The following is a 27698-nucleotide window of genomic DNA, read 5'->3' on the forward strand; positions in this document are numbered from 1 at the left end:
CACATACAAAATAAACAGTAGACAAAAATACAATTTGTAATCGTGGTGATGGCAAATTTCCTTTAACTGTATTAATCAGAAACACACAGCTGGCACCAGATTGATATTAACTCATGGCACACACAGGCATTTAAAGTGCTCCCTTGCTATACGAGCGCTCGGCTAGTCAATTATGCAATGAGAGCCACATCAGCAATTGGATAGTTTCAGCAGGGGAATTCACAGCTACACATTGGCTTGAATAACATTCCTATGAAACAGCTGGCATAAGGGGCCAACAAGGATTCATGAAACTTCCATACAAACACCTACATGCTGATAATTTCACAAAAAAAAAAAACAGCATACCGATTAACGGAGAGGCTGGGGTGAGGTTTAGTACGCTCTTTTAAGCGTAAGAGATTTTACGGCGTAAATGCAATGAGGACATGTCAAGGTGCAAGCCGTTAAATGCAGTTCAGCTTTAGTTTACAGAACAGGTTGCAGCGCATTTCTCATCATGAATGCAGTTACAGTCTGCATGAGCCGAGCATTCATCAACCTATGCAGCTCCACCCTGCAGTCAAACACTCACCATTATGAGTGACAGGCCTGGTTTAGGTGTGAAAGAGCTGTGATTGGTCAGATCATTGGGACTGGTTTAAGCGTGTACAAGCTGTGATTGGTCAGGTCATTAAGGTCCTTAAAGAGGACTTCCACTGTTTATTTTCAAACCGCCAATCATGTACAAATAATATGCCTAATGTACATTTGATTAATACGTACGGCCCAAAATGCCTGTCCATGTGTACAAATAACTTATGCCTAACTGAACAGTAATAACTGGGTATCTTAATTTACGTACGTGCTGCACTCATAACTTTAGAGCACTGAACCCTTACCAAATGCTGTTGGAAAGAAATGGGGTGGGGGTGATGATGTCTATAAACGTTGTGGCGGTCGTGCATATAGATAGATATGTCAAACATAATTTCTGTATTTCCTATTGGTCAGCTAAATACATTTAGATTGTTTCAATCATTCAGAATCTAGGATTAGTTCTCAACTTACAGCTCTGATTTATATATTCCTTTTAATATATAGCATTGCTAAAACATTCTTTCTTCATTTCACTAAATCTAAACCATTTACTGTATAACACAGGGCTGCCAGATCTACATTTTGTCAAAAGCAGACACCCATCCACGCACATAAGCTCTTGAATCGTGGACTGGGTTGGGGAGGGGGGGATATACTGCTGGCTGTCTGAGCCAATCGTGAACTGGGGGGGGGGCAGACAAAGTGTAACAGTGGAGACAGAAAAAATTAAATCCAAAGTGGACCTGTATAAATCATTTTAAAAACTTGACATTCCAGTCCAAAACCGGGCATCTGGCAACCCTAGTATAACAATGCCACTAGCACTACATATGTATAACTATTACATTCTTGTAACCTTGCATACAGTGGTGCATCAGAGTTAAGAAAGGTGATGTCAACATTCTTGCAGATTCTATGCAATTGGTATAGCATTCACCTTATCTACATAAAGTGACTGTAGCAAGCTAATGTCAGCTAGGTCATTAGCTAACCAGCTTACTTAGTAATAAACTAAAAAACACGTGAGTGAGTTAGTGTTTCTGCCACATTGACAGCATGCAGCCAATAGAATCTTTAACTCTCTTTTATAACTAGCGGCTGAGTACCGAGGTGGTTTTGCCCTGCTAGCTGATAACATAGCTATCTGGCACAGTTTACCTGGGCTAGTCTAAATGATCATTTTAGAAAATACAATAGGGAAACAATGGAAGCACTTTCCTTGCTTACTAGTAAATTACAGGACTGATGCTAATGATTATTAGCACAAAATTATCCTTTAAATGTACACACAGGTGGATGAGCTTTCAAAAGTTTCCTATTTTAGTATCCTAACATGACTGAGACTAAGAGAGAGTAAGAGTTCCCTACAACGGAGAACGACCTCATCACAGAAGGGAAGATCAGACTAAAGTGCCTGGTTGCATAGTTACTGGTGACGTTCATGGCTGATTCAATTCACTCTACAGACACAAATGGAGTTGGAGTTGATTTCCAGAGCTGATATCGCTAATGGGTTACAATGGGCAGGACTATGACAGACATCTGTGTTATTTATCGAAGGCGGTTTGCAGAGAAGAGAGCAGAGACTGGTAGAGTGTTCTAGAAGGACTGGTCACAAAACAAAGTAAAATAAATGGTAAGGCCTTGGCGTGCTCAAACCTCTCCCGGTACAGGCAGGCAGGTGGACTTTTAGTTAGTCGCGGTGCGGAACCGTAGGCGGTGGGAATCTAAATGGGCGAGGGCGTCGGGGACAGGCACTTCTGGGACGTCCCGGCCCCTGTGTTCCTCTGCAGGGGGGGCGTGTTTCTCAGCCGCACATGGTCAAATACAACCACTGAGAAAAACAAGAGAGAGAGCTGGGGCTTAGTGACACAGACAGAGAGAGGCAGGGAGAGAGAGAGAGAGAGAAGATACAGGGAGAGAGAGAGTGAGACAGAGATAAAAAGAGACTGAGAGCGACAAAGAGTGAAGGAGAGAGAGAGACCCATAGTGAGACAGAGAGAGAGAGAAAGAGAGAGGGAAAGAGAGAGAGAGGCTCTGCCTCTGCACTATAGCACAATCTGAGTGCCAGAGTTGAAAAGAACAGATTCACCTCATTGATATTCATTTCAGCCACACCCTGCCCCTCTCTGTCAAGCTCCCGGAAAGATCCTATAAAAAAAAAAAGATAACAGCTTGTCAGCAAGCTAGCCAGGGACTTGGGGCTTCAGATGAGCTTCAACATTTACACAAAATGCCCTTTCAGCCCTACCTTTCTTACACATCGTGAGATTTATTTCCTGCTATCTGATCGGTTCTAGCAAGTTTAAGCCAGTTTTATGCTATAGGTCAACAGGTAAGCTGACTTGCATCACCACCTCCAACTGGAAACCCATCTTCACAAGTTCCTTAATCCTCACAGTAACATTCCTAGAATTTGGGCAGACCTATGTCACATCAGTGTCAACCTGGTGAGTGTACGGAAGTCTGAGTCCTGGTGAGTCAATGTAAATTTTGCCAGTTCTCTCATTTATCTGTCTGAGGACCTACTGTTCATTTATACCAATGAGTAACAAACGTGTTTAAGAAGTGCCTCAGAGAGGAACTGGTGCACGTACTGAACATGGCCTCTAGTTTGACCAGGCAGCAGATGAAGTTGTCGAAGTCGATGGCCTCATTTTCGGCATATCTGGCCACCAGCAGCTGGTTCAATCTGTTGTTGAGTTTAAAGCCTAGAAAGGAACATATTTGTTAAAGTGAAGTGGATTCAGGATAGGGAGCACTTTAGTTCCACATGTACACTGGTATCTAATTTTTCCTCGTTTCGAAAAAACCAAATTCAGTAAATAATTTGTCTTAGCCATGCAGAAAACAGCTGATGATGAGACTTAAGTGAAAATCTCCACACACTCACAAGAAGGATTGTAGAAACAACGGCTCTACTTCAAAATTCTACTTCTCCACCCTGATTCCCAGTCTCCTCTTCCCCATCATCCTTGCCTATCTACCCAATGTTCCTAAAGAATATATTCTTTAAAAAATAATCTCACATTAAGTACAGTTATCCTTACATTTTCATGGCAATCTGCATATTTCCACAACACTGCAGCATACTGAATTTCTGTAAGTGGTAGGAGGCCTAGTGGCGGTGCGTAAAGGTATAAAGTATTTAGACTAAAGTATGTGACCCCGGTGCGGTTCTTTGCAGCGCTATTGTCTGAGCTGAGCTAGAGAAAGGGATGATGGGATACCTGCTGCTTCCACATGCTATTGGTCTGAGCTGAGCTAGAGAAAGGAGATACCTGCTGCCTCCACCGCCAGGCGCATCTCATAGGAGCTCATGTTCCCTGACTTGTCCAGGTCAAACTGTCGGAAGACGCCCTGAAAAAGAGAGTCAGGATGTCCGAGATTCACGATCCAGGCTTAGCCATGTCTGTTATACTCAGGTACTCAGGTTAACCAGAACAACCATGTCTGATATCCTCAGGTACCCAGGTTAACCAGAACAACCCAGGTAAAACTACTACTGTCGAAATGACTTGTAAGGAGTCTATTTGGCTTGTACTGTTTTAAGGACTGTAAGGAATGTGACTGCCGTACCATCTTGTGTGTGCTTGTGCTGTACCAGGTCTTTGTTTATGACCATTTACCCTCCAGTGACATACAGAGCCATTTGTGTATCCCTACTGTTCTCTCTCTCTTTTACCCCCTCCCCTGCAGGCAACTGCGTCTCATGCAACCAGGTGGTTAGAGCAATAAACCAATCATCTTGTGCCTTAGGCAAGTCTGTCTGGGAATTTGCTTAATTGGTCAAATAAGCTAACAGGATTGTCCAGAGGGAAGCTATTTTTAAAGACAGGGATGTGAAACTCCGAGCAGTCTCCGGGGACTTTAGAAGAGTGAATAACAGTTTTTTCTCATTAACTTTAACTTGCAATTAAATGCAAATGCTAGTTTTAGCTCGATTAACTTTAAAGTTAAAATAAAAAACAACCGTGTGCATTTATTTGAAAAAGTTGAGGACAGATGTTGATTGAATCCAGTACTTTGTCCCACTGTAGTAAATTAATTGTTTTTTTATTTGTTCCCACTGTTCATTTGACAGCCAATAATGTGTCACATTTCCATGGTACCAAACTGCAATCCTTACAGGCATAGATACCACTGAAACTCACTTACCAGCCACTTCCTGATCTTATTCCAAAGAATCTGAAATTCCACCAGGCCAAGACGGGCACTGCCATCTTTCTGTGTGTTTGGTGGATCAAGGAACATTACAGAACATTTCTATATTTCATACAGAAAAAAACGGAGGTGTGAATGCACATGCAGCAGGAAAGTAACTGTGAACTGAAACGTTTTAACTAGAACTTTCCGCCCGGCACCTCTGAAGGATACGTCCATGAGGTTAACCATGGTTCTGCAGGCCTCCAAGCTGAAGCCGTCTGTTTTCAGGTCCTTGTCTGAAATCACACACAGCGTAAGAGTTCAACCAACTCGTATTCTGGAAAATTCCAACGGGAATGTGTTCGTGTCACTGCCCTCCAGTACGAATTAGGTTAGGTCAAAAAGGGGAGGTAGTCCCCTGCGGATAAATAAATAAATAACTTGAAACAATAGATTACCAAATAAAATGAACCGGGTGCAAATTCAGAGAGTAGGACTGTTAATCTCCTGTTATCCTGGTCAAATTCCCACAAAGCTGGCTTCCTATGTCTGCCCACTTAAAAATCTAATTGACTAAAGAATCTCTTGAATTCCTGACCCACTTTATTTCTGCAGTGCCACTCAAGAACACAACCCATGTTGTGTTCTCGAGTGGGCCCAGTACCCATTTGGCCCAGTACTCCACTGACTGTTCCACACTTGTTCCCTGACCTACAGTAGTCTGTATAAAGTAAGGAAGTGGAGAGTGGAGGCACTCCAATGCGAAAAAAAAAAAAAAGATTTTCTCTTCTTTTTAATTTCCTTTTTGTACTTTAGTCAATCTAAACAGAACCTGACGTTTCAGCCGAAGCCTCTTTCTGTGTTTGGGTGTTTTATCGTATTGCTCTGTTTAGATTGACTAAATTACAGAAATAACATGTATAAGAACATATAAGGTGTATAATATAGCAGTGTCTGTCATACAGGACAAGGATGTTCCTAGGCAACAAAACAGTGCAGATAACACATCTGAGGCAGGGTTGCTGTCCTTACGTTTGGACACCACTCTGTTGAGGATGGTCCTGAGCTCGTGGACGGAGATCTCCATGTCCTGGGGCACACAGGAGAGTTTAGTCTCAGACTGCGTCATTGCTGCATTGCTGCTAGCGCGCTACGACAGAGTAGCATGCGCAATGCCCAGCGCATGCAGAGGCACTCAAATCAGATCTATGTTTAATGTGACTTTCGCTGACATTTTACGGACACTCGTGTGGCTCGTGAAGAATATTTTTGGTGCAGTAACACGAGCTACTTTTTAAGACACACGAAAACAGTTCAAAAGAATTTCATGTCTACGAAGACACACTACACTCATTCAATGTACACAAAAAAGGTCTGTCTAATCTGTGAGCACTATCAGACAACAGATTCTGTAAGATTTGACAGTAAGTAACATGACGTTAAGCTCTATTCCTGACTTTTCCTGGAAAATATTTTGGAAGCTTTTCAGACCCTGACTCACCTCGCCAGCGAGCTGCGCAAACATGGCCTTGAAGGAGTCGTCGATGTCGTCTTCTGTGATTTCCTCCTGGAAGAGACAACGTGGCAATGTCACAGACACACTCCGGCACCTTCAAATGTGAAGGCAGCAAAATTCTTCCTGCTGGTATGTGCAGAGAATAAGCAGCTGGCTAACAAGGTAAACAGCAGTGTACTGGCAGGATAATGAGGACCAGTGCAGGGTATTGTGGGAAAACGCTTCTATGTTTAGATTGGACCCCAACTCAGGAATATGTTACTAGAGGTTCAACCACATACACATGCTGGATGCTACCAAGGTTAATTATTCAGTTGATTTTCATTTTTTGACTCAACGTCCATGGTAAGTGCCCTAACAAGACATCGCCGTTTCATTTAAAGTGACAGTACGTCAAAAAGTGTACTGTTATATTGCCTTATTGAGACGTTTCGATAACTCACCTCATCTTCCAGGAAAGCTGAAATTTCATCGTCCAGCTCTCTGTTGAAAAGAATAGGTCACTCTAAAACTCCACTTTCACCTCCCCTCACCTCATACTTCGTCATACTTTTGTCATTTTCCGGCACATAAATACTTCAAATGTGCACACAATACTTCACAAATACAGTATTAATTTGTCATTGTTAGCAGTTCACTATTTTTTGTACATTTCATCCCTATTACCGGGGGTTGTTATTTCGATGGGATCTTGATTATCATTAATGCTTAACCCTTTAAAGTGTAAGATAACAACTGAACATTCTAATGCTGATGTAACAATCACTACTGGTAAATTAAAGTAATGGAGTTCTAGAACACTGACTCACAATTTTGAACAAACATTCCAAAACACCTGCTCTTCAAATGTAATCTCAGCAAAATGTTACCCCTATTCTTCTCTCTGCAACTAATTAAGTACCACCTAGTGGTCCAGCTGGCCACAGTCATCACTGGCCCTGCCCAGGTTCATTACCAGGCCATGTAGCCCGTTAACCCCTCACTTTCAAAAGAACAATTGGGTCTCCACACGCATACACACATGCAAGTGACTGAGGAGGACTGACTGCGCTACTCACTCGGTCTCGGACTGCTTCTCGGTGAAGACCCTGAGGACGAAGTCGGCCTCCTTGCTGGGCTCGAAGGTGGAGGGGACGACGAGGTACTCCCCCGGGGGGAGGCGCAGGCGCGCGCTCACCTCCCGCAGGTTGATGAAGGTGTCGGAGCGCGCGCACGACGAGTGCTTCAGGAAGAAGTCCTTCTTCAGGTGCACGTTCTGGCAGCCCTTGTACTGCGGAGAGGGAGGCGGAGCCTGAGTGTTTAAGGAGGCGGAGCCTAAATAAATACGGGGCAGAGCCTTTTGAATGTAGGGAGGTGGGACCTGAGAGTGTAGAGATTTGAAGCTGGAGTATTTAAGGGGGGCGGGGCCCGAGAGTGTAGGGGGTGGGGTCTAATAGTGTAGGGAGGTGGGACCTGAGAATGTAGGGAGGCGGGGCATGAACATGCAGGTAGGTGGCGCTTCAATATGTGTGCTGTTGCTGGATCATATTGCCGCCCTTCCTCAATGTGTCAGATGACTCAGTCTGTCTTTAAAGCCAGGATTAGAGTATCATAAAATATCATCTGGAAGATGATATTATGTTTAGCATAATTTAGTGCGTTCTATATTCCAGGCTTCCTGGACACCGTATCTGGTATGTCCTGTAGCCAAATGGCATTAAAGACTTATCTGCAGCTTGGAGCAACAACAGTCTCTGGAAGGAATCCTCAGGATAATTCATACCTCATCTGGAATCTGCAAAAACATAACAAGAAAAGACAAAATAAATTCTTTTCAGAACATGTTTATCACACCGTAGTGCAAGTCAGGCTTACACAGACATCAGTCAGAGGATGATGCTTCATGTGCTGCTCCTAACGGGGTCCTGCAGGCACCCGATGGGCCAGTTGGGGTCGCTATTGAGTGATGACACGCTGCAATCCTGGCCAACTAAAACTCTCGCATCCCCTGGGCAGCACTAGAGCCAGCATAGCCGATGATGTGCATGTCCTGGGTGTATCACACACTCACCTGGGTGTGTAACACATTTACTTGGGTGTGTAACACACTCACCTGGGTGTGTAACACATTTACCTGGCTGTGTCACACACTCACCTGGGTGTGCAGCACATTTACCTGGCTATGTCACACACTCACCTGGGTGTGCAACACATTTACCTGGCTGTGTCACACACTCACCTGGGTGTGTAACACATTTACCTGGCTGTGTCACACACTCACCTGGGTGTGCAACACATTTACCTGGCTGTGTCACACACTCACCTGGGTGTGCAACACATTTACCTGGCTGTGTCACACACTCACCTGGGTGTGTAACACATTTACCTGGGTGTGTAACACACTCACCTGGGTGTGCAACACATTTACCTGGCTGTGTCACACACTCACCTGGGTGTGCAACACATTTACCTGGCTGTGTCACACACTCACCTGGGTGTGCAACACATTTACCTGGCTATGTCACACACTCACCTGGGTGTGCAACACATTTACCTGGCTGTGTCACACACTCACCTGGGTGTGCAACACATTTACCTGGCTGTGTCACACACTCACCTGGGTGTGCAACACATTTACCTGGCTGTGTCACACACTCACCTGGGTGTGCAACACATTTACCTGGCTGTGTCACACACTCACCTGGGTGTGCAACACATTTACCTGGCTGTGTCACACACTCACCTGGGTGTGTAACACATTTACCTGGCTGTGTCACACACTCACCTGGGTGTGCAACACATTTACCTGGCTGTGTCACACACTCACCTGGGTGTGTAACACATTTACCTGGCTGTGTCACACACTCACCTGGGTGTGCAACACATTTACCTGGCTGTGTCACACACTCACCTGGGTGTGTAACACACTTACTTGGGTGTGTAACACACTCACCTGGGTGTGTCACACACTCACCTGGGTGTGCAACACATTTACCTGGGTGTGTAACACACTCACCTGGGTGCGCAACACATTTACTTGGGTGTGTAACACACTCACCTGGGTGTGCAACACATTTACCTGGGTGTGCAACACATTCACCTGGGTGTGTAACACACTCACCTGGGTGTGTAACACATTCACCTGGGTGTGTAACACATTTACCTGGGTGTGTAACACACTCACCTCGTACACGGCGAAGCCGATGGTGTGCATGTCCTGGCCCTGGCGGCGGTATTTGCGGCGGTCCTTCTGCATGAGCGCCACCAGGCAGCTGCAGGCCACCTCGTCGTCCTCGGGGTCGTCGTCCTCCTCCAGCAGGGTGATCTTAAACTGCGGGTTTATCCAGAACGTGTCTGAGGAGCAGAGCGAGGGCGACGCAGTCAGAGAGAGGGCACGCGGTCACACTGGGGGGGGGGGGCGGTTGGGGCGGGGGCCTTCAAAGAGAGCTGCTTTTAGTGGTATCAGAGAACGGAGGTACATGCTGGGTGGGGTGGGGTGGGGGTGCATAAGCATGTTGCTGCATCTGGGGTGGGGCCCCTAACTCTGCTCACTGGAGTGGGGCCCCTAACTCTATTCACTGTGGTACGGCCCTGGGGCCCTACTCACTGGGGTGGGGGGGCCCTAACTCTACTCACTGTGGTGTGGCCCCGGGGCCCTACTCACTAGGGTGGGCCCCTAACTCTACTCACTGGGGTGGTGGGGGGGCCCTAACTCTACTCACTGGGGTGGTTCCTGCAGCCCCCAGCCGTGCTTCCCCTCCTCCACATCCCGTGAAACTTGATGGTGTTCCAGAAATTCAGGCTGTCGTCACTGAGTGCGTCCGGGGTCAGGTTGCAGATTTCCAGGCGGGAAAACTGCTTCAGGAACTCCTGGAAGGGCATCCTGAGCAGGGAGAGAGGCGGGAATTCACTGCGTCACACTCTACAGAGACTTCATCATTTTTCATTTTTGTAACCAAAAGGATGTAACCGAAAAAATAGTTACAAAGGTGCAGATCAATGGAGGATTAACATTCAAAAGAAAGAACACTCTCTATGATCCCAAATCAGTGTGGTGTTTCCACCGACATGCGGTTTCAGAATTCGGGAGGAAGCGCCCGCCTGCAGACTTACCAAAACTCCCCGTCCTCCATCTGTAGATGCAGGTCCTCCCTGTCGGCCGGGTCGATCTCATCCCACTCAGGAGAGCTGCGGAGAGACAGCGACATCAGCAGCGCCGCCACAGAGAGCTGGCGTGTCAGCAGAGGACACAAAACTCAACACAAAACTTAACACTAAACTCATTATAAAACTCAACACTAAACAAAACACTAAACTCAACACTAAACTCAACAATAAACTTAACACTAAACTTAACACTGAACTCAACTGAACAAAATGCAAGACTGAAAATTCAGAAATGAACAGAATTCCTAAAGCTAGAATCACAAGACGTTTGTCCATTATAACAGGCCAGGTTAAAACAGGCTAAGGACGTGTATGGAGTTCATTCCATTTCAGTTCAGTTCCAGAGCTGACTGAATTGAAATGCCAGGTAATGTCAGGTAATCTTAAACCTATTACAGAAATTCTCAGGGGTGATTAAAGAAGAAATGAATTTTGGGGTGATGCTCACTTATCGCTCCAGGCCCCGGTCCACTCCACCTGACCCCACGGGTTCCTGATGCGGATCAGTCGCTCCATGTCACCCCGAAATTCCACCTGTCACCCAGAGCAGGATTAATCATACACATGCACACACATACAAGCACATACACACACTATGTACTCCCATTCATGCAGACAGAAACACATATGGTCACATGCACATATACTGTACACATACACCAATACAGGCACACACATACACACGCAGATGCGTACACATACACACACTCATGCACACATACACACAGTATCACTGTAGAAGTTCTGAACATCTCTCCATACGGCATTGGCACAAATGTTGAGTCACTGAAAACCGTATTCATTTTCATACGGTAAAAGATGCCTTATGCCACAATACACAGAGCGCGCATCAGCGCACACCTGCAGCCTAACTCACCTGCTTCAGCCCTGTCACAGAGTAGGCGTGGCCTTTCACCAGCTTCTTGAAGGTCACGGACTCCATGTCAAAGGCACTGGTGATCTGCAAGGACCAATCAGAAGCATTTCTGATGTCGTGTAAAACAAATGAGTTAATATGTTAATATGCACACTGACAGGAAGTATTTTGTACACGGCAATTTGTCAATGGAACAGCTAGCCAGGGTGTGTATTGGAAACAGAAACCCTTCTGAATATGTATGATGGGGTCCCCTGGATGTCTTTGAGTCTGGGTGGGGGTCCCTGTATCAGAAAAGGTTGAAATCCCCTGCTCTAGTCCAATGCTTTTGCAGAGCCATAGAATGGCTGGTTTGGTTCTCACGTTGTAAAACAGCAACAAACTCAGCCTCAAGGAGCCAGGTTCAGATGAGCTAAACATGCAATCAGCAGCTTTAATTGGTCAATTAAATGCTGAGTAACGAACAAAACCACGCCGAGTAACATCTAAAACAGCGGAATGGCTCTCCATGGCTTTAGACTGCAGTGACTGATGAGTTACAAGGGGCCCAAAGGCTTATTCTTATGTTCCTTTGCAAATGTAAACACTGATTGGCTGGATGCAGTATGATTCACATCGATACTGATTGCCTGGATGCAGCATGATTCACATCGATACTGATTGCCTGGATGCAGCATGATTCACATCGATACAAAACTTGGCTGCCTTTTTGAAGCTCACTTCCTGGTCTTGTTGAGAGATGTTGCTCACTAGCGCCAGCACAGCTGGCTCCAGTATACGTGCTTCAGCCACTCGTTTCATTGTAAGTGAATTTTAACAATAAGTTCAAAATATAAAGTCAATAATTTTTCCCCACATGAAAATGTACTTGCAATAGGTGTTTTTTTTTGTCTAATGTCTCCCCATGTGCTGATAAGTTATTGTGTTACTTGGACAAGATATGAATATTTTGTGGATGAATCAGGGACAGTTTGCGTCACTGGATTTCACGTGCTTAGTGGATGATCCAGACTCAGCCGGACTTCATGCCCATATAAGGGCCCCTCCTTTCCTACTGCTCCGGCTCCAATCTGTACAACATGGCGGCGCCTGAAAACTACACTTCCGCAGTTTCAAAACGCTTCACACCAAGCCCCTGGAAAGTCAATGGGTGAAGTCGCAGTCCCATATTTTCGGGACAGCTTATGAGTATGACTTGTCAATGCTGATTGGCTGGATCCAGTATGATTCACGTCGATGGCGCAGCCTAGCTGGGTTTAGGGCTCAGGTTTAGGATTAGGGGGTTAGGTTTAGGGTTAGGGGGGCAGTGCTGGGACTCACATCGATGGTGCAGCCCAGCTGGGTTTAGGATTAGGGGCAGGGGGTTAGATTTAGGGTTAGTGTTAGGGGGTTAGGGGTTTAGGGATGGGGGCAGTGCTGGGACTCACGTCGATAGAGCAGCCCAGCAGGGAGCCCCTCTCCAGGGCCTTGCCGATGATCCGGAACAGGCCCTGAGGCGCCTTGCGCAGCTCGTACATCTCTGAAACGCCCCCTGTGAAGTCCTCGAACCCCTCCGTGGTGCTGCCCCCGGACAGGGCCTCGTACGAGCCATTCAGCCTGGGACCACAAAGTGAAACCATTAGGGGCACAATAGTCCCCCACTGCCACATATTCCCAGAATGCACTGCCTGGTTTTTTCAACTGTTATGTGCAAGAGACAGAAAAGCATTGTGGGAGATTGTAGTTTCAGTAGGATGAACAGAAAGTTAGTTTTTTTTTTTGCGTGAATAATCTTGAATAATAATGTGTAAGCCGTTACACTCATGGTACAACAAAAATTTCAGACAACAAATAAAAAATGTAATATGGATAAAATTTCCTGAACTTCAAAATCCATTGTGTAAGAGTAAGAGTTTCAGCAGGACGTATGCTGTGCTACTCACAGACATTCCCTGCTAAAAGGCAGCGGCGTCAGTTGGGAGCAGGGCTACGTACTTGGCGTAGGCCTTCTCTATCAGGGCGCTCCAGAACTCGTTTCCCTCGGCTGAGTGGACGAACAGCAGCTCGCCGTCCTTCGCCGGCAGCCGGTCGTCGATGACCACGTCCACCCAGTCCCCGAACTGCCAGAACTGGGCACAGAAAACACCGGAAGGCCTTTGTTTTTAACGGAAGACCAAAAGCCTCGCAGGGCAGAATTAAGAGCCCGGATCGGACACGCCCCTCCCACGACCCCGTCTGCCCTCCTCTTTTCACGCGAGGCGCGTCCCGATTTTCACGGCGCGTCCGTACCTGGAAGTGGAATATTCCGGCGTAGTCCTCCTGGAAGGACTGGCCGTGAGGGACCACCCTGTGGAGGAGCTGCTCGTTCAGCGTGAGGGAGGCTATGGCAGCCAGGAGCCAGCAGTCACCTGCGCACAGAGAACCGCAGGGAGTCAGACGCGCCGCACAACCACTCTCACTATCCGCTCTAATACCTGAGTATCACTACTGCTCTGTACCACACCTTACTGTAAACACTGGGCAAGAGCTTCTGCTAAGTCTACATGTTTGGTATGTACATTTATTTGCAAATATGAGAACTAGAACAGTTGAAAATATTGTGAATCGTGAGGCGCAGTCTATAGAATACCAAAATCTCAGACATTAGCCATTCCCCCCCCCCCACACGGGTGGGGTTTCGATCCCTCCGATGGCACCTTCTCAGTTGTGGTCCCTTTGCTATCTATTACCCTCTCTGCTTTCTACCTGTCTGAATAGAGCAATACATACAAATACATTTTTCCCTACTGTAAAGTGGTACACGTGACAACACAACAGACCACTTAACCGAATAATTGAACGTCACGGTTTTCTCATTTTAAAAAAAAGGTATAACTATGTCAGTGAACTGTGGGCATAGAAATTATGTCAGGACTATTGGTGGAACTGAGTCATAGTCAAGACCACAGGAGGCATGTGACATCACCCAATAATAAATAGAATCTTAGTGTTAATAATAAGGGTGAGAAGCACTGTGTGATCTGCTGGTTCCAATTCTGTCCTCATCTTTATTATTTCTATATAACAGCGTATGAATAGTTTCTACTCTCACGATTACATCCTCCCATTTGTATTGCCTCTTCTTACTTCATTCCTTTTAAGTTTTTATGGTTCCAAGCTTTTATTTTATTCCCCACCCAGGACACGGAATCCACTGCAAACCAGTAGCTATACTGAGTACTAGGGCCCACAGATTGAAATTCACATTTATACACTAAAACAGTCCTCACTGTTTCCACAAACATGTCATACCCAGCTCAAACAGCAGGGGGAGACAGAGAAGAAGAGATGGATGGAAAAGTTTTCCATGCCAGGATGACACACAGAGAGGCCTCTGTGCCAGAGCTGGACTCAAGCCTGTCCTCTGTCAAGAGCCACTAATCAGATTTTCCCGAAAACCCTGAAGGGCGGTTCTGCATACAGACAACTTTGAAGGGGCAGGCCTGTTTGCAGATCAGGAGCTAACACGATTTAGCCCCAAAACAGTTATTACAGCCTTACATAACACACATGAGCAGGGGTAACAGCAGGATAACACCCATGAGACGAAAGGAGGGATTCTCTGTCTGGATCTGGATCGACGTTTGAGTCAACACCCAAAATGAAATACACATGTCGAATGAGCTCCCCTACACTCCCTTTCCTGACACCCAAGTGAGTGCATGTCGAGTTTAGAGTAGAGCACTCCACAGCCCACACTGGTGAGTCACTGGAGCATTCCACCAATGTTCTGTGCCACGCCCAGGACCCCGTGGGTGTAATATGAGTCACCGTCATTCCTGCCCGTCCCACCACGTCTCATCACAGAAACAGCGGAATCCTACGGGAAAACCCCTCCTCCACACTGCACAGATCGCCCAGCACTTCCCATAGTACAACGTACTTAAACTTACATTGAAACTTTAAAATTACTCACTTAAACTTGTGTCCTGTTGATTTTCTCCTGGTGGCTATCGCTGTGTGTCATTATTGCTTTTATTGAGTATTTATATTGGTTTACAGTGTTTCTCAGAATGTCCCGAATGTATTGTTTGCGCTTCTTGTTATATAGTTTGCGTTTCTTGATATCATGAGATTTCTGTGGAAGACCTGCAGAACACAGTGTGCAAATAGGGCTGTATATAAAAATATATTTAAAAAAATAAATAAACAGATCAGAACAAATCAATATACCATTGCAGGAGACACTGATGTTGAATGGAAGTAACAAACAGACTGTTGAAAAGACAATGTTTGGAAAGGCAAACGAATAAATCCCTCAAACAGAAACATGAGTCCCTGCAAGTCTGTGAGCTTTGTGTGGCCTGTATTTTTGACACTGCCTTCTCTCCTTCGACCACCAGATGTCTCCAAACTGTCGACTGAAGGTCTCCTGATCAATGGACAGTGGGGGTTTTCATGTTTTAACAGTGTCTGCACAGTAAAATGGGAGACACTGATAAAACGTGAAAGTGAGCCTGCTGTGTGGCTCATTCTGTAAAGGGACTGTTTTAGTCCCCCCCCCTGAACCACACTGAAGATGGGACCATGAGCGCTGGGGGGCGACAAGAGTGGGGGGGCTACGGCTGTCAGTCAGCCCCTTCGGCAGGTTCACCGAAAAAGCCGAGAATGTCGCGCCTTCACACCACAAGGGGTGAGGAGAGCCGGACGGGGGAAAGCTGCGCCAGGGGCGAGGCGGACGAGGCAGAGCGAGCGCTCCTTTCGGCTGAGCGGGCCAGCCGTCCCGTCCGAACCCTCCGTGCTCCTCCGGACCCCCCCCTTTCAGAGCGGCGGATTCCGAGGAGCGGAGACCCAGCTCCCTGAAGACGACATTTCACAGCGAAGGCACAAACGCGCCGTTCATTTAAAAACAACGACGTCCCTTTTCACCGCTCCCCTGCTTTTTGGACTTTTCCTAAGTCCTATTTGGACCGATCTGTACCAATCTGATACACCCTGCAGGGTAGTGCACACATTACCGTGGGAACTCAAAATGTGAAAATAAAATTCCTGTCCCAGCCACCAATCACACTTTCGATCCTTTAGACAGTACCTGCCTACCTGGCCAAATACACATCTGCTGATAATAGGTGTATTGTCCTGAAAATGAACACAGACAGCACAACTTAAAAGCTGCATTGTAAAGAAGCCCAGATCGCAAACATTTTTTCTGCAGGGAAATGACTAAAATACTTTCTTGCAACCTCATAAACATGCAAGAACACAACCTTGCCTGAACTTCCCTGACCTTAAATGTAAAATCTTATTTGGCTAGCGGCAATGTTATCATAACTTTGTTGTGGGTTGGAGTTGAATAACAACATTGCTTTTCCAAGGCATTTGTTTATTTCACAATCTATCAGTCAGTCGATAGGGGAGTGCGTGTGTGTATGTGTGCGTTTGTACATGTGTGCGTGTGTGTGTGCGTACGCATGTTTGTGTACATGTGTGTGTGTGCATGTGCATTTTGGGGGAGGGGGAATGTGCCATCTCTTGCCATGGAGGGCAGAGGTAAAGCAGTGGAGCTGCACTGGCTCTGGTTGAATGCTAACCAGCACAGGCTCCACGCTGAGAATAGCCCAATGCAAATTAAGGGAAATTCATTTAGCCCAGAGAGGCACAGAGGGGGAACAGTCATCTGACCCAGTTTCACTGCTGCCAAGGAAGAGCACATTCCCAGCCACTGGAGGGACATCAAACTAGCGCACAGTCAGTCAGAGCAGGGATATCAAACCTGAGCACAGTCAGTCAGAACGGGGATATCAAACCTGAGCACAGTCAGTCAGAGCAGGGATATCAAACCTGAGCACAGTCAGTCAGAGCAGGGATATCAAACCTGCGCACAGTCAGTCAGAGCAGGGATATCAAACTTGAGCACAGTCAGTCAGAGCAGGGATATCAAACCTGCATACAGTCAGTCAGAGCAGGGATATCAAACCTGCGCACAGTCAGTCAGAGCAGGGATATCAAACTAGCGCACAGTCAGTCAGAGCAGGGATATCAAACCTAAGCATAGTCGGTCAGAGCAGGGATATCAAACCTGCGCACAGTCAGAGCAGGGATATCAAACCTGCACACAGTCAGTCAGAGCAGGGATATAAAACCTATCAAACCTGCAGACACAGACCATCAATCCATCCTTACATCCAGCCAAAGCAATAGAGATTAAGTGCCTTGCTCAAGGGTCCAACCCCAATTTGGAATCAAACCCACAACCTTCAATGTTACATGTCCGGTTTCCTGAACCATAAAGCTACTCAGCGGAATGCCAGTCACACGGGCGTAGCAGCGCAAGGCCTCCTCTATGGCCTGCATTACATGAGTGAGCACAGGCCAAATGTGCAGCACAGGAGCTGCAGCCAATCACCACGTACCCAGAGCCCCCTGGCAGATGTCGGTCCTCGTAGCTCCCCCGAGAATGAACTGAGGATCCTCGGACAGCTCCTGCAAGCGGTATGGGAAGGCAGATTAGGCACAACTATTTAAAATGTGGATAAATGTACTGTCGCTAACAGCTACATAATTATGCAGGCGGCAATACCACTGAATACAGCTCTGTCCACATTAGACTGTACACATTAAATATGTGATACAACCAAATAAACATGCAAGCGCCTTGGCGGCATCTGATATTTTGTTGTAGTGACTTTAACTTGGGGTTAAATTAGTGTACGCTCATGTTTGGATGGCAAGTCTCTATTGAGCAATCCTAGTGGTGAATCAGCTCCTAAAATCTCAGGGCTGCGTAGGTCTGTTCCTGGAGGGCTGATGGGTGCAGTTTATGATTCCACCCTTGCCTAATTAGCTGGTTAGCAGTGTACACCAATGCTGGCTTAACCGCAGATTAGCCCACAGTCACCAAGACTTTTCATATGGAGACGCAAGAGCAGTCTTGCTAAATGTTCCCGAACACATGCTGAAGGTAAGGGTTATTAAATAATCAAGAGTGCAATTTGCCATGAAAATCACGAACAGACATGGCCTTCCTTGCCACCCCTGCTCCACAGTCAGGGCCTTCCCCAACCGCCACAAACAAAGCAGCTAATTTAAGCAACGCCAAACGCATAAATGGACAGTGGCGCCGAACAGGGACGTGTTTTAACCCGCACCGCTGACCCCGCCTGGACCTGAAGCCCTTTTAAAAAAACACAACAGCAGCTGCGCCGGGCTTACAGCCGGGGATAGTGTTCCTCGGAGCTCTGACAGAATGTAACGTCCGCTGGCTCTCCGCCCGCACACATACGGGAAGTCACGGGGATCAAGACTCCGCCCAGCGTTAAGGAACACGTCCCTGTGCGTGTGTCCGAGGGCCGTCAAACACGACAGCGAAAGACAGCACTATATCTGTCTAAACTACCATTTATCGCCAAATGCTGCAGGGAAGATAAGATCTTCCCAAATGGACTTCAGGCTCTCTAAAGCCATTTTGCACCATTCAGCTAAAAACTGTGAAGACATAATGGGCTTCAAACAGACTGAAAATTAAACACAAGCTTTGATTGGTGCCCTTCAGTCACCAAGAAAACGCACAGGAACCCTGTGATAGATCAGCTTATTATTATTATTATTATTATTATTATTATTATTATTATGAATAATAATATAAATCTTTATTTATATAGCACTTATACAAAAGTTACAAAGTGCTTCACAGAGAAAACATTTACAACAATGAACAAATAAAATACTACATGTAAGAATATTTGAGCAAATAAGAAAATAAAAACAATAATAAAGATAATAAAACGAAATACATAAATAAAAGCACACAAACAAGACAACAGTAAGTTAAGTTAAACAGTTGAGTTTAAATAGCTTTTTGAAATGCAGAACAGACTCCGCAGATCTAATAATTAACAGGAGGGGGTTCCAAAGGGTGGGCAGCAGGACGGAGAACGCACGATCAGCCTTTTTGTAGTACTTCTGGAGCGGGGAACAGCTAACCGATCCTGGAGGATCTAAGTGCCCTGGTGGGGTTTAATTCGGTCGATTGGTAAGTGGATCAGTAAAAGCGCCAGCACTGACGTTCCTCTTGCCGAAGAAGCGGCAGTCCAATAGAAATTCGAACCTACATTAAAATCCACTTCATCAAATTGACACAGCATCATTCCTGTGTAGAATGGTTCTGCATATGGGGCTACGGAGCACCTGTATCTTTATACTTGTACATATTGGCAGCACTAAGAGGGGGGGGGGGGGGTAAACTGGGGCTATAGCCCCATCACCAATCTGCGTAGCACCAGCACAGCCCCCCCCCTTCCTCCCAAGCATTTTCTTACAATTTTACATTTTAAAAGAAAAAACCTCACCTCAAGGAACAAAGGCCTAGTGCCACCAGGGATTTTGTGCCCCATGAAAAGATCTCACGCTGGGCTCCACCACCCCAGAAAATCTTAGGTTTTAATATTTTTTAAGGGACACTGTCAAGCAGAGCTCTTGGAACTGTTCTAATAAAGGACCCCTTACAGCAACCCTGCTGCCACGGCTTCTACAAGAACAGGGTGTTTGGCAATCTTGGATGGCCATTTTGACCAGTATGTGCAGTGCCATATTTGACCATTATCTGGAATTCCACAGGAGGAACAGAATTCCACAGGAGGAATACCGCACCACTCTTCCACTTGGAACTCAGTCAACTCACTTAGCTGCCGAAAGCGGAGAGCACAGCGTCAGGCACCGTTCCAGAACAATCCATAAGTGCTCATTTGGATTCAAGGCCTGAGGCCCCGAGGCCTGCTGTGGTGTATGTAGAGTGAGAGTGTTACCCTCCTCAAACCATATGCTAATCAACACTAATGACTAACCGTGGCCTGTGGACAATGGCACTGTCATCTTGAAAGATACCGCTCGCCACAGGAAACAAATGCTCTAACGTGGAGTGATCACTCACTCAGTACCATCAAGTAAGAATTAGCACGGACTTTGCCTTAGAAGAGTATGAGAGCAGCAGAACCATGGCAGTAAAAAAAAGACCTCCCACACCATTACGTAACCCCAGAGCCTTTTACCGGTAAAACATGATTTTTTGTGCGCAGCCAATCAACAGAGGTGTGTGTTCCTCCCTGGGGGAGAATCTATGGAGGGGGGGTTGAGGGTGGGGAGGGGTAATGTGGTTCTGCTTGTGCTGTGAAGAGGGACAGTTTAAGCCATCACACACCAATCCTCTACAGTACCGCAGCTTTCCATAAGAATTCACGGTCCTGATTGCACACGTCATGGAGTTTCATTAAGAAAAACCAAATCCTGCTCAAAGCAGGACTCTCCTTAAAATAAGGACCATGTGACCTTGTAGCCTCTACACAGCAGTTTGGGGTGTGAGGAATTATTATTAGAAAAGACTAGATAAAAACTACTTTTGTACAAAAACTTCAGCCAATGTAAAAAACTTAATTTACCTGACTGCGTTGGGATTTACTGATTCACTCACACAAAAATAAAAACAGATAAAAAGTTGTATTTTTTTTTTGTATTAAAAAAGTCCTGAATTTCCCTTGGGATTAATAAAGTACCTACCTATTTCAGAAGGAAAGGACACCATCCATTAAAGAAAAATCTGTTTGAAGTTGGAACTGCACACTGAGGTTTACTACGAATTGGCATGTTAGAATGAACCAACCAGCTGTCCAAGCTTAACATAATCCAACATTTAATTTCAGCAAATAATAAATCGTGACCTGATCAGACCCTGGGACAATAAAACTAGGACTGGACAGTTATAGCTTCCCTTTTATACGAGGTGTCTCTGTGCCCGTCATATCTATTTATAACTATTTATCACTCTATCAGAGTTAAAAGCCTTATCATCAGCTCCCAGAGTTAAAAGCCTTATCATCACACCCCTTGGAACAACTCCTTTAAACAACCCCTTTGAAATAATTTCAACTCTGTGGATTCTGGTAAAATGTGAAAACACTCCTATATTTTCAGACATTTCACTTGCACTAAATGAGAATTCTGTTCTGGTGTCTTAAACATTTCAAATACTTGTTTGGCCCAGGTCCGATCTGGAGCAGACTGTGATTCCACCTCAACACTCAACCCAAGTCCAGACCGCGTGGGCAGGGGGTGGGGAGGGGGGCGTGGGTTAGGGTGGGGCGGGACTGCCTTACCGTGGGCCGCAGCCACTCCACCCCCCGAGTTTTGGAAGAGTGGGGGGCCAGCTCCTTGAAGCCCAGCGACGGGGGCTCGGCGGGAAAGCAGGGGTCCTCAAACAGGCAGCCGGTCTCCAGGCACTCCTGCTTGAGGGCCTCGTAATCCTGGTTGAGGAAGTGGACCGCCTCCTCCTTGGACCCCATGCCTTCAGCTTTCAGTCTGTCTGCCTGTATGCGTGCCGAGATCCCTCCCACAACGTCCATGCTGGGCCAGATAAAAATAAATACGGGAGGGGGGGGGGGGTTACTGGAGCCAGAGAGCATAAATAGCCCCCCACCCTGAATGATAGTACAGTCTGAAGGCAGCAGCCCCCTTAACGGAAATGGAACATGCTGCCACATATTGTAAATATGTGAAGTTTTTTTAACAACATACAATGATTAATACACCTCATGACAGTGGGTTTTTAAAAATACAAAAATGTAAAATATATTGCCATATCAGAAATATCTTGACAATATATTTTAATTCAATACATTTCAGTATATTACAGTACTCAGTACTATATTTAGTATGTATTTCAGCATATTTAGTTTCCAGCAGCACATGCGTGTTACTGAAGCAGTGCACACGCATGTTATTGACCTAACTGTCCGCCCGCAGCACTACTGGACAATGCAGTTTTCCCCCTAATGCTGATCTGCAGCACAGCTACAGGAACTGCTTGGTTTACGACTGTTTAAATAAGAAATGGGCGTCGCTCACACCCATCTCTGTTTTCCAACATTGGGCTTTTTGCAAGCTCACCATAGAAAAAAAATGCATATCCAAGTCCGAAGTCTGAAATAGACTTACGCATATATTTGGTTCCAATATCTTATTTGTGCTGAGAAGCAAATAGTGTGTACTCATCACAACAAGCAGACTCATCACAGTGTGTACTCATCACAGTGTGTAGATTCAGTGGTCTCTGTACTGGTGTAATAGTCTCTGTATTGGTGAAGTGGTTTCTGTACTGGTGTAGGGTGTAGTGGTCTCTGTATTGGTGAAGTGGTCTCTTTATTAAGTGCAGTGGTCTATGCACTGGTGTAATAGTGTCTGTTCTGGCTCTGTACTGGTGAAGTAGACTAATTCCTCTACTCACAAGGAGCAGGCTGTCATAGTAATTTGGTCATAGTCAAACTCACTAGAACAATTGGATCTCACACCAGAAGTAGTTCAAGTATATATTTGAAAAAATTACATTAATTATTATTATTTTTCAAGGCAAATGAATTATCTAATTCAACAAAACTGACAAAGATGATAATGATATGACAACAATCTCTTTAGATCCTGAGACAAAACAAAAAGAGCAGATCAGCATCACGTGTGTTTGAGGGAAGACGGCAAAGTCAGATTTCAAGTGCCAAATCCCAAACAAGCACAAAACAAAAACACAAAATTAGAGAACCGGAGAAAAGGAATGGTGAAAAAGAAGAAGAGAGAAAACAGAGCCATATGTTGACGAAGAGACTTTTGAAAACAGAGCCCAAAGGTGAAGAAGACATCTTGTGCAATTAGAAGTTTATTAATTAATTTTATTTGGTAGCTAATGTGAGGCTGAGCATGTGCAATTTCCACCCCAATCTGGAATAGCCAACTGTCTGCAAATGCAGCTGCAATGGTTCATGAACCCCACTGCCGATTCCGGTGAGTGTAGACATCTAGATTTTTTAGTTTGTAGACATTCAGATATTTTGAACCTTATAGTTGGAACAATCTGCAAAAGAATTTTAAACTTGACAAATTAATTTCAATTGTGGACTTTAAAAATGCAATTCATGATTGTGACTGAAGTATGCTCCTGCTTTTAACCTCTTCTCTACTTTTAACTATTGTTACACCTCTGTCTCATTGTTTGTACATTTTGTTAGGTGTAAGTCTTATTGGGTAACTTAGTGTTTCATGTCAGGTCCACCTTGCAAAAGACATTTCAATCTCAATGGGGTTTTCCTGGTTAAATAATGGTTAAATAAAAAATAAATCTAGTTTTCCTGTGAAACACACGGTGTTGCCAGCTGCTTCTTTTCACACCGCAGGCTACAGCTAAGCATGCATAGAGCGGAGTCAGAGGAAGACCTTTCATATGCGGCTTCAGCATTCAGTCCACAGGCAACGAATCGACCAGCAGGGGTCGCTAGATAGTGATGAATGCGAATCCCTATCCGACTGAACCCTCCCATACACTGGACGAGGCATTCACCAATTGCACATCACTCTATGGACCTACCAGCCATATTTGGAACTGGAATGGTGTGGATCCGGCACTGAGACGGCCTGGATTCAAAGCATCCGAGACCATGAAGCTCACCCACGCACCACAGAGTGGTGCCTTAATCGAATGAGCCAAATGTGTTCCCATTCCTTCTACCGCAGTGAGATGGTAAGCAGACAAAAACAGCCAGACGACACACATCTTTTACCTTCAGTTTCTCCTTTTGGCTGCAGCTTGATGGAAGAAAACCAGCTGTAATTAAGGGACCTATAATCACAGCACGTTCAGCGCTTCAGCGGAAACACAGGCAAAACGCTGACTGTGTTAAATGCAAACCCTCCGAATTTCATCCACATTAATTCAACACTCTGGTAGGTACAGGGTCAACAGCACAGCGCATACACAATTTCTCATCAGGTTCAATGTTACGCTGCCAATAAAGTTCCCAGCAAAGCACCCAGATAGTTAGGCCTACACAGACCAAGCCTGGGGTCTGCACTAGTCAGTTCCACTAAAATGTGGTTCATTAGCTCTCCAAGTTGTAGTAGGCTTGTTATTTAATTGGAATGGGCTGGGAGGGGGGTGCATCTGACAGTATCCTGGACAGGAAACTTGTTTATCTCCAAGCATGATTGATTCTCTAATTGAATTAGCTTTTTTTCTTTTTGCTCATGAATCCCTAAAAAGAAAAAAGGAAAAAAGCACTCAAATCATCAGTTCAGTTCAGTTGCATTCAGGAAATGGCCAAATGGGTCCAGAGGAAGTGGGGGCTATGTTGCAGTGTATCGTGGGAAAACTGCACGACACTCAGACAACTCCAGAGAAAATGTCAGGACCATTAACAGCATAATGGACTGAAATCAACCCATTAACTGAATGAATTTATTTCAAATTATACTGGAAACATTTTTTCTGTAGTAAATCAATTATTAATGCGTTCATGTGCATAACCTCATGGATATTCTGCAGGATATATTGTAATACGGCATGCTGTGAAATCTGTTCTGCAGTAAATGAAATAGGAATACCATATATGGAAGTGCCAATAATAATGCTATATGTAGCTTGTATATTACCTTAAGTAGGCTATGTATAATTATGTATTATTGAAGCAAAATGTAAACTTATTTGAATGCTTATATATCATGTTTATGGCATACTGCACATTGATATGGTGAAGTTAAGTTAAAAGTGAAACTGGATTTCAAAAATAACAGTAGTTAATTTAAAGGTGAGGAAAAAAACCAGACAAATATGATCAGTAAATACAGACACTAAGAGTGGAGACAAGGCCTGTGGGTGCATCAGAAGCATTCTAACACATGGTTCTGCGAAAGCAGTTAGCTTTAGCACAGTGCTGAACATAGAACTACACAAGCTAACCGCGAGGCGTTCACCTCTTTACGAAGAGGCCTTGGTTCCCCCTTCAGCACTGACACACAGCGTACGGGGACCGTCTGAATCAGCTGTTCTCTATATACGGCGTGGGTCTGTTTCCATCTGTTTCACACTGTACCAACACACGCATTCCTCAGCTCGGCAATGAGACACGCTGTCCAGAACACAAACTCACTGGTGCACCTCGCCAAACTCGGGCCACTACACGGAAACTGTTCACACGCACTGTGTTAAATAAAACTCCAATCGATTTCATTTTACTCTCAACGAGTAAACTCTTTTCCGGTGTAACTTCAGACGCGTTTGTTTTGAAGTCCAGGGAAAGAATGAATGAATGAAAGCAGCAGTCCCTATGGACTTCCCATACAGACCTGGAACACGTACCTGGGTGTTTAAAAAAGCTTTAACTCTTTAGGTTCGGATAATACCTAAAAAAGTCTATACAGATGACTATGTGTGTGACTGAACACTGTCACATTCCTCTACTCACAACCACTCTGTCATATTCATTTAGCCATTTTAACCAGCTCAGTTTCAAAAGAAGCATTCGGTTTTGCACCAGAGCTGGATCAATTAGATATAAAATTTTTACACAGTTTTCTAAGAAACATGTTACTAACCAAGAGGAAAAACTCACAATCATATGAAGATGTTTCTTTTAAAATGATCAGTAATGTGCAAGATTTATGCTGGTGTCTAATGGGTTGAAGTATTCCACATAACAATTTCACCCAGGTAGTTTTCCAGGACAGACCTTTGGTCGAACCAATCTGGGTATTACTGTGTACAGTATCACCATTTCATGTTCAAAACGCCAGCGGCTTCTACTATGCACAACAGCTGAGTATTTTCGTTGTGTCGCATGGAATGGCAGTAGCAAAGCACACATGCATTGACTGCTGTGAAAGCAAACCTATGCGAAGATCAACTACACACAGTATTGTTTTTCTTCTAATACTAACCTAAAAACATAAATATTTATTAGATAAGAATGGTTGTCTTAAATGTAGACTGATTGAGGAAAGAGAGAGACCCAGAGGGTTATGGGTTTTCTGTCAGAATGATGTACCAGAATATCCAAAGCACCTTTTTTAAGAGGGGGTTAGGATTTTTTTTTTTTTTTTTCTTTCCAGGAATTCATGACTGACCATGAACTTTAAAATTAACTAGATACTCTCACATTAAAATAAAATGAGTCAGGTGAAACAATATTTCACAATAATAAAACTGCATTATTGGCAAATATCACAGCCAGTGTGATTTCATCACTCAGGCTAATTTCTGATGGTACCTGTGAACTCTGAAGGCAGATTTGTGACTGTAATTGCTTTGATTGATTGTTTCCAGCGATTGCATATGAATGAGACCAAATCCCGGTGTAAACTTTGCCTGTGAATTTGGGCGTGTGAAATAACCTAATGGATTAGGGCCAACACCCATCCGACAGTAACACTGCAAACTCTAAACTTGAATGTCACCATTTCTAATATTTTTTCTATTTATTAACTATTTTCACAACCCAACGACAGCTATAGCGCTTCAGCACTAGGGCAAACACAGTTAGGTTGAATGAATATTCGCAGACCACCAGCATAATCAGCCGTAGCGGTCTGCCTCGCTTGATGTACAGACCTCACAGCCTACATGCAATTTGTTACCAGCAGTCGCGAAGTAACTTGGTTACCTAAGCAGCTAACAGCGGTTTACGGCCATACGGACTATGATCAAGAAATTTTGCCAAATCAAAGAAACTCGCTGCATTTTGAAAATGAGACGCAAACATATTAGCCTTCGGTATACTTTAAAACACCTACAATGTATCCGCTGAATAAGTTCTAGATCTCCATTAACAACGGTGCGCTAGAATATAGTAAAACCATCCGATCTACAGTCCGCTGCAGCTAGCTGGCTAGTCATAAATCTGTTGTACACCTGCAACAAAAACATACAACGGTAGCTTATACTGGGTAAGGGATGCTGTGGAGCTAACTTACCGAAGCACAGAAAACACTGGACACTTTTTAAATCACGTTGCGGCCGAATACTTTCAGGATTGCTGGTTATCAGGTTATTCTCAAAGATGTGCATAAAGTATGGACGACACGCTGCATTTGCAGTCACTACTGCAGTCAGAGCCCAGCCCAGTGGGGGGAGGGACACTGAAAATGTCAGCACAGGGGGCTCACTCGGTGGCAGAGATTGCTTTTTAAAGTGCCAGGAGCACAAGGTGGTAAGTAGGCAACCCAAAGAAGAATTTAAGTATTATTTATACTGTATTTTCACTCACAGGAAACTTGACGTCCGAAATTATTCGAAAGCTATCAAGAAAGAGACCAGTAGCCTCAATGGCAAACCAGTTTTAGAAGGAAAGGGAATGCCAATAAAAAATTTTTAAAAACATATTCTGGTTTTTCATTTGAATAACATTTCAAGCAAGCAGAAATAAACAGATACAGTCATACTTCACAGTATCTCTTGCCTGTAAGCAATGAAGTGAATACCATGGTGTGTCATCCTTTTATTAAGACCACAAACTCATATTGACAGAAGCTGTGCTAATACATCCAATGAAAAGGTCAGGCAATATAAATCGATATTTGTTAGTTTTGCTGTTTGAATTATTTAGACTCTACAGCACAGGAAACAATTAGCGGTCGGACAAAACTGTCCGATGCTAACCTTTAATGGCG

General features: G+C 44.8%; 1 protein-coding gene across 8 annotated transcripts; it reads right to left on the bottom strand.

Annotated features, from left to right (window-relative positions):
* Positions 1 to 1149: 1149 nt before the first annotated feature.
* On the bottom strand, positions 1150 to 27168 carry capn1a (calpain 1, (mu/I) large subunit a). 8 transcript variants are annotated; one of them, XM_064317851.1, is made up of 24 exons: positions 27003 to 27168; positions 25008 to 25120; positions 23819 to 23843; positions 21371 to 21617; positions 17636 to 17705; positions 13533 to 13651; positions 13239 to 13372; positions 12692 to 12860; positions 11265 to 11348; positions 10836 to 10921; positions 10334 to 10408; positions 9943 to 10103; positions 9405 to 9574; positions 8004 to 8015; positions 7300 to 7511; positions 6685 to 6724; positions 6227 to 6292; positions 5758 to 5815; positions 4957 to 5021; positions 4738 to 4806; positions 3861 to 3939; positions 3177 to 3290; positions 2672 to 2730; positions 1150 to 2413 (listed from the first exon to the last, which is right to left on the bottom strand). In XM_064317851.1, exons 4-24 carry the CDS (start codon positions 21614 to 21616, stop codon positions 2387 to 2389), a joined length of 2115 nt encoding a protein of 704 aa, XP_064173921.1. In that variant the 5' UTR covers position 21617; positions 23819 to 23843; positions 25008 to 25120; positions 27003 to 27168; the 3' UTR covers positions 1150 to 2386. The 8 variants fall into 8 exon arrangements, with proteins under 8 accessions (XP_064173921.1, XP_064173918.1, XP_064173915.1 ...); XM_064317848.1 differs by having other exon boundaries at positions 23819 to 23862; XM_064317845.1 differs by having other exon boundaries at positions 23819 to 23877.
* Between the last annotated feature and the right edge of the window lie 530 nt (positions 27169 to 27698).

Source organism: Anguilla rostrata, chromosome 18 (assembly GCF_018555375.3).
Source record: "Anguilla rostrata isolate EN2019 chromosome 18, ASM1855537v3, whole genome shotgun sequence".
Classification (NCBI taxonomy): Eukaryota; Metazoa; Chordata; class Actinopteri; order Anguilliformes; family Anguillidae; genus Anguilla; species Anguilla rostrata.

Coding starts and splice junctions, on each gene's coding strand:
- capn1a (XM_064317852.1), bottom strand. CDS start 21,616: ATGGACGTTGTGGGAGGGATCTCGGCACGCATACAGGCAGACAGACTG. Junction 13,373..13,532: donor CCGGAATATTCCACTTCCAG/GTACGGACGCGC, acceptor TTCTGTGCCCAG/TTCTGGCAGTTCGGGGACTG. Junction 3,291..3,860: donor CCTGGCGGTGGAGGCAGCAG/GTATCTCCTTTC, acceptor GTTCCTTTCTAG/GCTTTAAACTCAACAACAGA.